Source organism: Camelus dromedarius, chromosome 14 (genome assembly GCF_036321535.1).
Source record: "Camelus dromedarius isolate mCamDro1 chromosome 14, mCamDro1.pat, whole genome shotgun sequence".
Taxonomy (NCBI): Eukaryota; Metazoa; Chordata; class Mammalia; order Artiodactyla; family Camelidae; genus Camelus; species Camelus dromedarius.
Window position 1 is genome coordinate 69,107,420 of NC_087449.1, and position 12,314 is coordinate 69,119,733.

At 65.0% G+C, this 12,314-nt stretch overlaps 1 protein-coding gene across 2 annotated transcripts in view; it reads left to right on the forward strand.

The window, feature by feature from the left end:
- The window catches only part of MEGF6 (multiple EGF like domains 6), a 37,094-nt gene extending 25,947 nt beyond the window's left edge, over positions 1 to 11,147 (forward strand). The window contains exons 19-35 of one of the 2 annotated variants that reach the window (XM_064494151.1): positions 12 to 140; positions 230 to 358; positions 556 to 684; positions 1,066 to 1,194; positions 1,501 to 1,629; positions 1,858 to 1,986; positions 2,099 to 2,227; positions 2,388 to 2,519; positions 2,636 to 2,764; positions 3,323 to 3,451; positions 4,495 to 4,623; positions 4,922 to 5,050; positions 5,271 to 5,399; positions 5,500 to 5,628; positions 6,230 to 6,358; positions 7,577 to 7,624; positions 7,950 to 11,147. In XM_064494151.1, the coding sequence (XP_064350221.1) occupies positions 12 to 140; positions 230 to 358; positions 556 to 684; positions 1,066 to 1,194; positions 1,501 to 1,629; positions 1,858 to 1,986; positions 2,099 to 2,227; positions 2,388 to 2,519; positions 2,636 to 2,764; positions 3,323 to 3,451; positions 4,495 to 4,623; positions 4,922 to 5,050; positions 5,271 to 5,399; positions 5,500 to 5,628; positions 6,230 to 6,358; positions 7,577 to 7,624; positions 7,950 to 8,014 (2,051 nt within the window). In that variant the 3' untranslated portion in view covers positions 8,015 to 11,147. Of the gene's footprint in view, positions 1 to 11; positions 141 to 229; positions 359 to 555; positions 685 to 1,065; positions 1,195 to 1,500; positions 1,630 to 1,857; positions 1,987 to 2,098; positions 2,228 to 2,387; positions 2,520 to 2,635; positions 2,765 to 3,322; positions 3,452 to 4,494; positions 4,624 to 4,921; positions 5,051 to 5,270; positions 5,400 to 5,499; positions 5,629 to 6,229; positions 6,359 to 7,576; positions 7,625 to 7,949 lie in introns of those variants that run through there. The other variant, XM_064494152.1, reaches the window with a different exon arrangement.
- The last annotated feature ends 1,167 nt before the right edge of the window (positions 11,148 to 12,314 follow it).

The window sequence follows — 12,314 nt, forward strand, 5'->3', positions numbered from 1 at the left end:
TGGTGTCTCAGGGTGCCCCCAGGGCCACTTTGGGCCGGGTTGTGAGCGGCAGTGCCAGTGTGAGCACGGAGCAGCCTGCGACCATGTCAGTGGGGCCTGCACCTGCCTAGCTGGCTGGAGGGGAACCTTCTGCGAGCGCGGTGAGCTGGGGCGGGGGCTGGGGTGGCTGGGAGCTAGGGCGGGGCCCGTGAGCCCTGGCTGGCACCTGTAACACCACCCCTGCCTGCAGCCTGTCCGGCCGGCTTCTCTGGAGTGGACTGCCGCCATGCCTGTGACTGCAGCCCCGGGGTCCCCTGCGATGCCGTGAGCGGCTCTTGCCTCTGCCCTGCTGGCCGTCGGGGCCCCCGCTGCGCCCAGAGTGCGTGAGGCCCCGTCGTCCCTGGGTGCTGCCGGTTAGGGCTGGGGTGGGGTTAGGGTTAGTTTCTGTCTGTGTTCGCCCTGAATGGCGCCCAGGCCAGAAGGAGGGCAGATGGACAGCAGCCGCCTGGGACCGCTTGCTGCAGCCCCTCCCAGGGTCCATTCCCCCAGGCCCCTGACCGCCCCTCTCTCCTGCAGCCTGCCTGGCCCACACGTACGGTCACAACTGCAGCCAGGCCTGCTCCTGCTTTAATGGGGCCTCCTGTGACCCCATCCATGGGCAGTGCCGCTGTGGCCCTGGCTGGACTGGGCCTGCCTGCCTGCAGGGTAAGCCCCTCCCGGGAGGCTGGGCCGGGCATCATGCTTGCCCCTCACTGGGCTGTGCAGGGTGACGTAGGGTGGGACGCTGGGTGGACGTGAAGCTCACCGGGAATGGTGAGTGGGGAGGACCGGGGCCCGTCACGCCCCCATGGGGCTCCCCTCAGCCCGGGCCACACCCCTCAGTCGTGAGCCCTGGGATGCTGGGTTGATGGGCCCGGGGAGCCCTGGGCAGGTCGTCCTAGAGAAAGCCCTGGGCAAGAGCCTGGTGTTAGGCTTTGGGGCAGGCCTGCAGATCCGCCTGGGCTGGCCCTCCATGGAGAGAGAGGGGTTCAGGCCCCCCCGCTGGCTGGTGGGATGCTGTGAGTGGCTCCTCTCCCTGTGCCCCAGCCTGCCCCGCTGGCCTCTATGGCGAGAACTGTCAGCATTCCTGCCTCTGCCAGCACGGGGGCACCTGCGACCCTGTCTCAGGTCACTGCACCTGCCCGGAGGGCTGGGCCGGCCAGGCCTGTGAGATGGGTGAGCACTGGGTGGGTGGCGGAGGGAGGAGGGACCCTGGGGGTCTGTGGGACCCAGAGCCAGCACCCAACGTGCCCTGGCATGGCCCCCCCTCCCTCCGTGGCCAAAGACGGCTGCCTGGCGTGGAGCGACGTGGTCCTGCGTGTGGCCTGCAGTGTGACCAGACGCCGGGCACCTCTTCTTCCCGAGGACATGGGATCCCGGGCTCTGGATAAGGAAGGGTGGGTGGGGCGGGAGGGGCCTCCTGGGTCCCAGTGGCATTGCCCTGCCCCAGGAGTGGACCCTCAGCCGTTCCCGCCTCCGCAGAGTGCCTCCCAGGGTCCTTTGGAGCCGGCTGCCAGCACCGCTGCACGTGCCTCAATGGCGGCCTCTGTGACCGGCACACAGGCCGCTGCCTCTGCCCGGCCGGCTGGGCCGGGGACCAGTGCCAGAGCCGTGAGTGGGGCAGCTTAGGGGCCAGTGTGGGGAGGTCCGGTGGCTCCCAGGCCCATCCAGGGTGGCCTCAGGCTCACCCAGGGTGTGGGGGCCTCACTGAGGGGGTCAGCTGGCAGGTCAGGGGCGGGGCTGCTGTCTGAGCCCCAGGGCCCTCTGAGGGGGGTCCTCTGCCCGGGACGCCGGCCCTGGAGGAAGACTCAGCCCGCCCGCCTGCCTCCTTCCGCACAGCCTGTGCCGAGGGCACGTTTGGGGTCGGCTGTGAAGAGCGCTGTGCCTGCCGGCAGGGGGCCACCTGCCACCACGTCACCGGGGCCTGCCTCTGCTCCCCGGGATGGAGGGGCTTGCGGTGTGAGAACGGTGAGCCCCTGGCTCCGCCAGCACCCAGGGTTGGGTGGGGCCCTCACGCTGTGACCGCCGGGGCCCGTGCTGGTCCAGGCTCCCCCCCACCGCCGCCCGCGCCTCCCCACAGCCTGCCCACGGGGCCGGTTTGGAGAGTCCTGTGCCCAGCGCTGTCAGTGCCCGCCTGGTGCCGCCTGCCACCACATCACCGGGGAGTGTCACTGCCCCCCCGGCTTCACAGGGCCCGGCTGTGAGCAAGGTAGGTGACCCAGCTGGGTGGGCCCGGGCGGTGGGTGGTTCAGGCCACCCCTGGGCTGTGCCTCAAAATCTCTACCTCTAGAAGGGGTAATGGGAGTGACTCTGGGAGGATGCCTGCTCTGGGCCGGACCCGGACTGACCCCCTCCCGCCTGCACCCCAGCCTGCCCGCCCGGCACCTTTGGGGAGAACTGCGGGCGGACGTGCCAGTGTCCCAGCGAGACCCAGGCCTGCCACCCTGCCTCGGGGGCCTGCGCGTGCGCTGCTGGCTACCAGGGCGCTGGCTGCCGGCAACGTGAGTGCCTCCCGCTGGGCCTGCATCTGCGGGCCGGGGAGGTGGGGAGTCGGGGCTCTGTGCTGAGGGGGCAGGTTGAGCCCCCTGGCCCCCGACAGCTGGCCCTTCCCCTGCAGGGTGCCTGCCAGGGCGGTTCGGACCTGGCTGTGAACAGCTGTGTGGGTGTCTCAACGGGGGCTCCTGTGACCCGGCCACAGGGGCCTGCCGCTGCCCTGCTGGGTTCCTCGGGACAGACTGCGGCCTCGGTGAGTGACTGGGGTGACGGTGGGGCTGGCTCCTCCCTGCGCCACGGTGGGCAGGGCCCCCACCAGCCCGCCTGCGGGGAGGACGGCTCCCTGGCCACCCCTCTTTCTGGCCCCCCTTCCCGGGACTGGCCCCAGGCTGGGCTGAGCTGGGGCTGTCGGTGTGACCGAAGTGTCCCCAGCCACCAGCTCTGCGGGGCCATGTCCACCAGGGGCCACACAGAGGCCAGTTGGGCACCCTGCCGAGAGAAGGGCCTTCCTTGAGTTGCGCAGGGACTTCCCGCCCGTCTGGGGTCTTAGCTGGGCAGGCGGGAGGTGGGGGTGGGGGCCGTGGTGAGTCATCGTCGCTGCGGGGCAGGCCTGGCGCAGCAGAGCCGGCGGGTGGAGGGAGGTGTCGTGCGGGTGGGGGGCATGGAGCAGGCGGTCTCCGCCCTGTCTGGGCCAGACACAGGGGCTCCCCACCCAGCCTGGCCTGGCCTGTCCTGTCCCACCCTGTCCTGGGTTGACACAGCAGAGGGGGATCCAGCCAGGGCTGGTCACCCTCCCGTTTCCTCCTGGCAGCCTGTCCACATGGCCGCTTTGGCCCCAGCTGTGCCCACGTGTGCAGGTGTGGGCATGGGGCGGCCTGTGACCCCGTGACCGGCACCTGCACCTGCCCCCCGGGAAGGACCGGCATCCACTGTGAGCATGGTGAGAGTCTGTTCTGTCCTCTTGGCCACTTCGTAGACGTCAGCTGGTCAGCCACAGGGTGGGAGGTGGTGGGGTAAAGCTGGGGGGGTCTCTGGGGGAGAACTGGGTCCCTCCATTGGTTCCCCAAGTGCCCTGAGGATAAGAGGTGAGGGTCCCGCCTGTGTTGATGGCAGTGCCCACTCAGGTCACTGGGTCATCTGATAGCACCCTGTGCCCTGCTTTGAGCTGTAACCCCTAAGACTCGGGACATCAAGTCACCTATTCAGCTCCCTGTGGCTAGTGGGGGCTGGGCAGGTTCTGACTTGGAGCCCCCCTAGCAGGAGGGGTCAGGTGGCTATTTTGTCTGAGAATGGAGCCAGCCTCCTGGCTAATGTCCTCTTGGAACGGGGTCCCTCTGGCCCTTTCTGCTGGGCCCAGCAGCTGGGGCCTCACATGGAGGGAGGGCTGGAGCACAGGGCATGGCGCCTGGGGACAGTGGTGGGGCTCATGCTCACGATGGCAGGTCTGGTACCCACGCTACTCGGCCTGGCCCCACACCCTGGTAGATCTGAGCCCCTGCCACTCTTTGGTCCTCATCCAGGGGCCGGTAACACTCCCCCAGGCCCTGGAGCCCAGCTCCAGCCAGGCCATGTCCTCACCCCCAGGGAAGGATGGCAGCCCCGGGTCAGGCAGGTTGTGAACAGGGGCCACCTGGAGTGCAGGGCTGCCCGGGCTATTCTTGAACTGAGTGCCACCGCCTCCAGGAAGACTTCCCTGTTGCCCTCCCGCCTGCTGGGCAGGCGCTCGCAGCCCCTGGAGGGCCCGGGCCCCTTTCGTCCTGTGTTATTTTCAGGCTCAGGCCTGGTGTTCGCTGACTGAGGGTGGATGAACAGGCGGGGTGCGGTTGGTGTTGCTCCTTGGCACACGTGTGCTCAGGGACGGGGACTGGCAATGAGAGGCCCAGGGAATTGTCTGTTGAGTGAACATCAGATCTCATGAGGGGGGTGTCCCTGGAGTGTGTCCAGCCCTGGGCTGCGCTCTGAGCAATGCCTGGCTCTCCCTAGGCTGTCCCCAGAACCGGTTTGGAGTGAACTGTGAGCACGTGTGCTCCTGCAGAAATGGGGGTCTGTGTCACGCCGCCAACGGCAGCTGCTCCTGTGGCCTGGGCTGGATGGGGCCGCACTGCGAGCTGGGTGAGCGTCTGGGCCGGTCTGGAGGCCGCATCGCCATGTGAGCTGGCGGGTTGGTACCTGCAGGGGTGGGAGGCCATGTCCCGGTGTGGTGGTGGTGGTGGTGGCGGTGGTGGTGGTGCAGGGGAATGGCCCTGGGCTCGAGGAGGAATGTATCTCAGGGGCATTTGTGGGGGCTATGGGCTGCTATGGGGCTGCATGAGGCTCCCGGGGTCGCCTGGATCAGGCTAGCATCCCGGGGCCCTCCCCTGTGCCCCCTGCTCTCCTGCGGCAGAAGGCTGACCCACGGCTCTCACGCCAGCCTGCCCCGCAGGGCGCTACGGCCCTGCCTGCCGCCTAGAGTGCTCCTGCCACAGCCAAGGCACCTGCGAGCCCGCTACGGGGGCCTGCCGCTGCGGCCCCGGCTTCTACGGCCAGGCCTGCGAGCACTGTGAGTCGTGGGGTTGGGCCCCTGTTCTGGCTTTCCGTGTCACCCCCTTGGGGCTCTGATGGAATGAGGCTTGACCCCAGCTTCCGCTAGGGCTCTCAGGCCAGAGGTCCCCAGGTCAGGGCCACTGGGAAGCAGGTGCCCTGCCTGGGTGGGAGGGAGGGGAGCCCAGCCCTCCGCTCTGGGCAAGCTGAGTCTGGAGCTCTAACCGGGTCTCACACAGCCTGTCCCCCCGGTTTCCACGGGGCTGGCTGCCTGGGGACATGCGCATGCCAGCACGGAGCCTCCTGCCACCCTGTCAGCGGCCAGTGTCTTTGCCCCGCTGGCTTCCGTGGCCAGTTCTGCGAGAGGGGTGAGTGCTCTGTGGCCCCACGAGCCCCCACCATCCCCTGCCCTGGCCCTGGCCGGTCCGGGTACGAGACAGGTGACGTGGGACCCCTTCCTCCTACCAGGGTGTGAGCCTGGCTCGTTTGGAGAAGGCTGCAGCCAGCAGTGTGACTGCGAGGACGGGGTGCCCTGTGACCCCGTCACGGGCCACTGCCTATGCCCCCCGGGGCGCACCGGGGCCACCTGTGACCTTGGTGAGTCTGGGGTCCCTCTCTGTGGGGGACACGGATGCAGGTCTCAGTCAGTGGTATCCAGTGTGTTGGTGGAGCCGCGCCCGATGCCACGCCCAGGCCTCTGCACCAGTCCCATCCCTCTGTGGAGCCCCGCTGCTCAAAGAGGGGCCCGGCATGGGCTGACAGACCCAGACAGTCTCCGCCCCACCTAACGGCTGTCAAGGCCAGCCCTGCCCTCTGACCCCTAGTAGAGTTCCCCGGTGGCCTCTCCTTGGGGTGGTCATGGGGAGAGGCCGCCGTTAGGTGGGGAGGAGACTGTCTGGGTCTGTCAGCCCACCCGGGGAGAGGGTGGGGCCCGCCTGTGCGGGCCGCACACGCGTCCTCCTCCTGGCTCTGGGCCGTCTTGCCCTGGGGGGAGCATCCCTGGCCCCAGCGCCCCGTTGCCGGCCTGGGGGCTGGGCAGCAATGCCGGGCAATGGTCCTGGGCAGGTGCTGGGGGCTGGTGCTTCCCCACACAGGACAGGGAAGCGAAGGCCCCAGGGTGGCCCCAAGGCCTGGGGTTCCCAGCCCGGGCAGGCTGGAGGGGCACTCAGGCTCGTCTCTCCCGCCCCTCTGCCCGCAGGCTGCAGAAGGGGCTTCTTCGGGCCAGGCTGTGCCCTGCGCTGCTCCTGTGGGGGTGGGGCCGACTGTGACCCTGTCAGCGGGCAGTGCCACTGCGTGGACGGCTACACGGGGCACACGTGCCAGCAGAGTGAGTCAGGCTCCGGCGGGGGGCACCATGCTAATCCCTCCCCCCCACAGGCGGCTGGCTGGCCAGGCTTGCCGGCGTCAGTGTCACCAAGCCATCGTGGTGCCCACAGTGTCCTCCTGGCTTCTGAAGAGCCTTCCAGCCCCTGGACCATGGGGTGGAACTCGGCCGTGCGATCGGCCCGAGGCAGTCCCACTCACCCCAGCCCCAGACAGCAGCGGGGGGTGGGCTCAAACTGCAGGGGCCGAGACCCCACGGGCAGGGCTGGGCGGTCCAGTGTGGGTGGGCGCTGAGCCAGCCCACCACCCCGACCCTTTCCCTACCCTGTGCGTGTGTGCTCCAGTCTGTGCGTGCTAACACCTCTGCGCGTCCCGGTGCGTGCCTGCCAGTGCGTGTGTGTGCTCCAGTGCTTACGTGTGCCTGCACACAGACACCCACAGGCAGGAATGTGCTGTGTGCCCCTGCCCCTCCAGCCATCTGGTGTCCCCTGGTCAGCTCCCACAGGCCCAGCCTACTGCCGGGAAGGCACTCCTATGCATCAGGATGGAGATGGGAGGCCAGCTTGGGGTCTGTGCTGGGCAGGCCCTGAGATGGGGTGAAGGGGGGAGCCAGGCTGTGAGCAGGGATTCCAGATTGGGGTCCTTGGCTAGGGGACCCCAGACTTGGTCTTGATATCGTGTATGCCTTTTGGAGCCTCCCCAAGACAGCCCTGGCCCCAGACTGTTAAAAGCCCTTAGGGGAGGGGTCCCACTTCTGCAGAGGGGTGGGGTCAGGGAGCTGGAGGCTGAGCCTGCTGGGACAAATGCTGTCCATGGCGGCACCTGGTGGTCAGGTATGGTACTGCACCACGGCATCCTGGGCAGCCCTGATACTGAGCGGGAGCCTGGAGCGGGCTTTACCTGCCTGAGGTCCTGCCTGCTTGAGGCCCGCTGGGAACGAGGACAGGCCAGGCCTCGCCGCCCCCTGCCCTGGAGTGGACCCAGCTTGGCCTTCAGGAAGCCCTCCCCATCCAGCCCGAGTGCCCTCTCCTGGTCCCCCTGCTGCCAGGGCAGGGCTGGGAGCTTCCATCTGGGGAGGGGGGGGGCGCCCCACCATTTGCATAGGAGTGAGGCGAGGAGGGGCTGTGTTGGGGGCAGTGGGGTTCCCTGCAGGTGCTGCCCCGTAACTGTTGCCCACCCGAGGGCGGGGCACTAGCCTGAGCTGCTGTCTGTCTGCCTTTAGGTGGGCCCTCCCAGCTCCCGGAGAGCCTGTCCCCAGACCTGAGCCCAGGTAAGGGGGCTGGGGGCATCCCCGTGTCACCAGAGAGTGGCATTTGGTGGCATCACTGGCCGTTACCAGCAGACTAAGGCCTCAGGAGGGATGAGGACTGACTGGGCAGCTGTGGCGTCTGGGCCCCATAGGGTGGTGGGCATTGCAGAATCTGGACCTCAGAGACGAGGCCAGGAGGAGGCTGGGGAGGATGGGGTGGGCTGTCTCCTCTCCGTCGGGAGCTGGAAGGAAGGAGGGGAGGCGTCACGTGTGACCCCAGAACTCCGAGGACTTGGAGAGTTTCCACCCGCCCGGGGGCTGACCGTCCTTTCTCCTGTCCCTGCAGCGGCCTCTCAGCCAGCGTCTCCCAGACCAGCGCCCGGGCTCGGCAGCAGCGCAGAGGCGCACTAGCTCAGAGGCAGCCCCCACTGAGGCCCGCCTCCCAGGAGCCGCAGAGGGGGCCCCGGGGCTTAGGAGGCGCCTGCCAAGGGGTGCGGTGGGCCAGGACTGTGGCCCCGCCCTGTCTCGAGGCCTGTGGACAGGCGTGCAGCCTCCGGCTCCTCAAGGGTGGTCTTGCCACGAGGAGGCAGGCCCCACCTTGCCGGGATCTGCCCGCCCAGGGCGTGGACCACGGGGCTGAGGAAGCCCCGCCCCTCCCACCGCCCTGGGGCAGGGCCAAGGGCAGGTGTTGGGGCAGGTGCGGGCATGAGGCCCCTGCCCTCCCAGCAGGTTCTTCTGGTGCTAGGCCCCGGGACAGCTACCGCCCAGCCCGTTCACCAGGAAACACAGCCGGGCCGTGTTTATGTGATTTATGGGCGGCCCGACTACAGGGTTGCCCGTCTCCTGCCCCAGGACGCCCTGACTCGGGGCAGCGGGCTTCGGTACCATGTGAAACCAGTAAGTTAAGAAAGGAGCAGCTGCTTCCTCGAGGCTGTGCGTCTGCTGCTTTGTGCGGGCTCTGCGCGGTGGCCTCCCAGGCATGCTGGCACGAGGCGCTGGGACAGGAACCTCTGCCTGACCACTTGCCCTGCTCCTCCCTGGGGACTGAGGTGCCACACAAACGAAGTTGGGGTTTATCCTGGTTCCAGTGCTCTAGAGGGGCGTGGTGCCCCGAGACCAAGGAGTGCTGGCTCCCAGAGCCTGCGTGTGGGAAGCATGGCCCCAAGGGCAGGGGTGCTGCTGGGGGCAGCCTGGGAGACCCCCCAACCCCCACTCCTGCCCTGTCTTCAGGGCAGAGCTGATGAGAGGGTTGGACGCCGTTTGTCACACCGGACATTTAGGGTCGGGGCTGTAGCCCCCCTCCCCTCCTCTCCAACAGTGCCCAGGCAGCTTAAATCCCCCAAGGGCAAAGGACCTCGTGGGGCAAAACAGGGCGCATTCAAGTAAGCCCCGCCCCCTTAGCAGACAACTCGTGAACACCCGGTAGCAGAGGGCGTCGAATCGCTGGGCCACCATGTGAAGACTTTGAAGTACGTAGCTGTGATCAGTGTCCCGGAAGGAGTAAGGGATGCGGGTGGTAACGTGGTGCAGGAAGAGGCGGTTCGAGAGGGACCATCGTGAGGAATGAGGGTGGAGGGCGTGGGAGCTGGAGTTGGCGGAGGCGGCAGGAATCCGGCCGAATAAGGGGTTTCCCAGCTCAGGACGCTCCCGGGAGGTGGCAGGGAGGCTGAGAGAGAGGAAACACGAAGGGACGGGGCAGTAGAAATGGACGAGGCAAGTGTGACACCCATGTGTCTGAAGTCCCAAAAAAAGAAGGTGAAAACCATTGATGTGAAGCAGTGAGTTCTCAAGTCCAAAGTTGGAGGATCTCAGATCGAAAAGCACTCCAAGTGCAAAGAAAATTAAACAAAATTTAAAAAGCCACAGTCAGAAGAATTTAAAGAATATCAGTGGCAAAGAGAAGTTTTAAATTAACCAGAGAGAGAGAGCAGGAATCAGCGTGATGTCAGGCTCTGCAACAGGAGCACTGAGAGCGGCCGGACGGCGATGCTCTGTTTGCCAGGTGTTGAGGAAACAGTGTGGAAACTTGAATTTCATGACCTTGAATTGTGTGTCCCGCTAAACTGTCACTGGGAAGCAAAGTCGGCGTCCTTCTCAGCTGTCCGAGGCCCCAGGCGGCCCCAGACGAGAACCAGGCTTGAAAACACGCTTAGAGGAAGTTTCCCGGCAAGAAGAGAAAGCATGAGATGGTCCCTGTGTTTCCCACGCGGCCTCGGAATGAAGAGAATCAAAATAGCCACGCTCACCAACAGCAGGAGCGGCCGGCAGGCCTGCCCGCCCCGCAGCTGAGCCTGGTGCAGACAGAGGGCGATAAGATGGCGTGACCTCCGCAGAAGCACCGGTAGGATGTCTGACTCTTAAACGAAGGAAATTTCATCTCTCCGACGTTCAGCAGGGAAAGAGGAAAAACAAAGCAGAATAAGAAAGCAGGTTGAAGCCTAGTGTAAGCAGTTGCAGGGGCTCAAGAACCAGATGGCCGTGCATTAAACGTCCTTCAACAGCACTTTGTTTATGAAAGGCGTCCCCAGAGGGACAGAAACGCAAGCATGCACGGTGAGCGGGAAGACAGCTGGGCTGTGAGTCCTGCTGTCTCAGGGTGGAAGGCATCACACGCGGTTGTCTGCAAGCGACACCCGATGCCCGCAGCAGTAAAGGCCGAGAGACTCACAGAGCAGCGGTGCATGCGGCGGCGGGGAGTAACCGCCCTGGCGGTTTCAGTGTGCCCTCTACAAAACCGACACAAAACCCAGACATGCGCGATGGTGGCGTTGTCGTGCCCCGACACGTGCGCGCTCCGTGTCTGCACGCCTGTAGTCGTGTATTTATATTCGCATATATACGCATCTTACCTTCACGCTTATGAACTTTACGCTCAACAAGTGGGAAATACTGGAACATTTAACCAAGAGTCTTTCCTTGAAGAGTCAGGAAGAGGAAAACGCCAGCAAGATTGATGATTTTTTTTAAACGTGAAGCAAGAAAAAAAATTACAAGAGGGTGAACCACAGACAGAGAACAAGGCAAGAGAGAGAATGCTCCGAACCACGATGAGCCAGTAACTTTGAAAACGTAGAAAAACGAGTAAGTTTTGGGAAAATATGAAGTGCCAGGATGAGTGTAAGTAGAAATACAGACTTGAATAAACCAGTAACTGAAGTGAACGCAGTAGTAGTCACAGCTCTGCTCCTGCCCCGCGGTCGCCTCCCACGTCGCCACCCCAGTGACTCCTGGGACAGATGTTGGCAGAGGTGGTTGTGCGCGACATCCAGGACCCCGGGAACCTGACTGATAGAGTTGCTCCAGAAACAATAATAGAGGACACACGACGACCTTTTCATGGGGCCAGTGCCACCTGGGCTCTGCCACCTGGGGGGGTGGGGGCGGTGGGAGAAAAGGTTACAGACTCCGTGTGTGTGTGTGTGTGTGTGTGTGTGTGTGTGTGAGACAGCCCTGAGGGGAACACGAGCTACTCACGTAGAAATATTTAAAAAAAACATCGACTGGATCCAGCGGGGCTTGGACTTGACTGAAATGTAACAGTTTAACGTCAGAAAATGTGTTCCTGCGTTTGGGTGAGACGAGAAATCTCGATTGTCTTGATAAAAGAACACAGAACGTTCGCTCGAGCTCAGCCTCTCTCCCAGGTATGAGTTCTTGGCCAGCCGGGAACCGAAAGGCGCTTTCTAGACGGTGGTTATGTGCCAAGGACCCCCGCGGGCTGAGCGGGGACGGCAGTGGGTTCTGTCTCGGTCCAGCCGAGCCGCCCAGGCCACCACCTGGGCTCCGGCGTCCCCCACGTTACTGGCCTCCACGGCCCTGAGGTGACAGCCTGTGTTTCTGGCTGTCTTTCCACATGACAGCACAGAGTCTGGGCGGTGGGACCACCCGGACCGGACCTGCGTGGGGCCGAGTAACCACAGTGCCAGGGAGGAACAAATTCCCCTAAAGATGGAGAATCTGTTCTCGACAGTCAGCTCACCCCTCCCGGCCCCAGCAGAGCTCCGAGGAGCCCAGGCCACACTGTCAGGTGAGATGGAGCAGGAGGTGTGCGGGCCCGCGGGAAAGGGGCCACCTGGCCCGGTTTCAGGGGCGGGACTGTTGCTACTGGAAAGCTCAGAGGCCCAGAGACAGGCTGGCATGACTACCAGAATTTGGCAAAGTGGGCCATAAAATCACACAAGTGACATGAACCGCGTCAACCTGTGACAGTCATAGTTCTTCGGTGCCGCCGAGGACCAGGTAGAAAACAATACAAAATAAGGCCCCGTTCCACGTGGTGGCAAAGCCCACAAACACCTAATTCATCTGGTGAAGCCCTCAAGGTCTCAGGATTGTAGGGGCCAGAGAGTGGGGATGCCGTCCCAGCCGGCCTTCAGGTCAGCTTGGTGCTGGCGGCGGGGTAGGCGGGTGGCCACTGGGGGCGCGATGTGGGGTGTCCAGCACGGACCAGGGCCTGACCTCAGGAGTGCTGGTGAATAGGAGTTGGCAGGTGAGTGAGCCGGGGAACCCCAGGGGCCCGCGGGTGTGGGTGCAGAAGCCAGGATCTGCAGGTCCACACGGGTACAGAGCTTTACTCCCCGGGGGTCCGAGGGCTCTCAGTGAGGCGTCGGGGTTGGGGTAGCCCTGGGCACAGCTGGGTCCCACCGTGGGCGGCCAGGTCTTTGGATGTGTTAAAGGCCGAGGGCTGGGCCGCAGTGTCCCCACTGGCCAT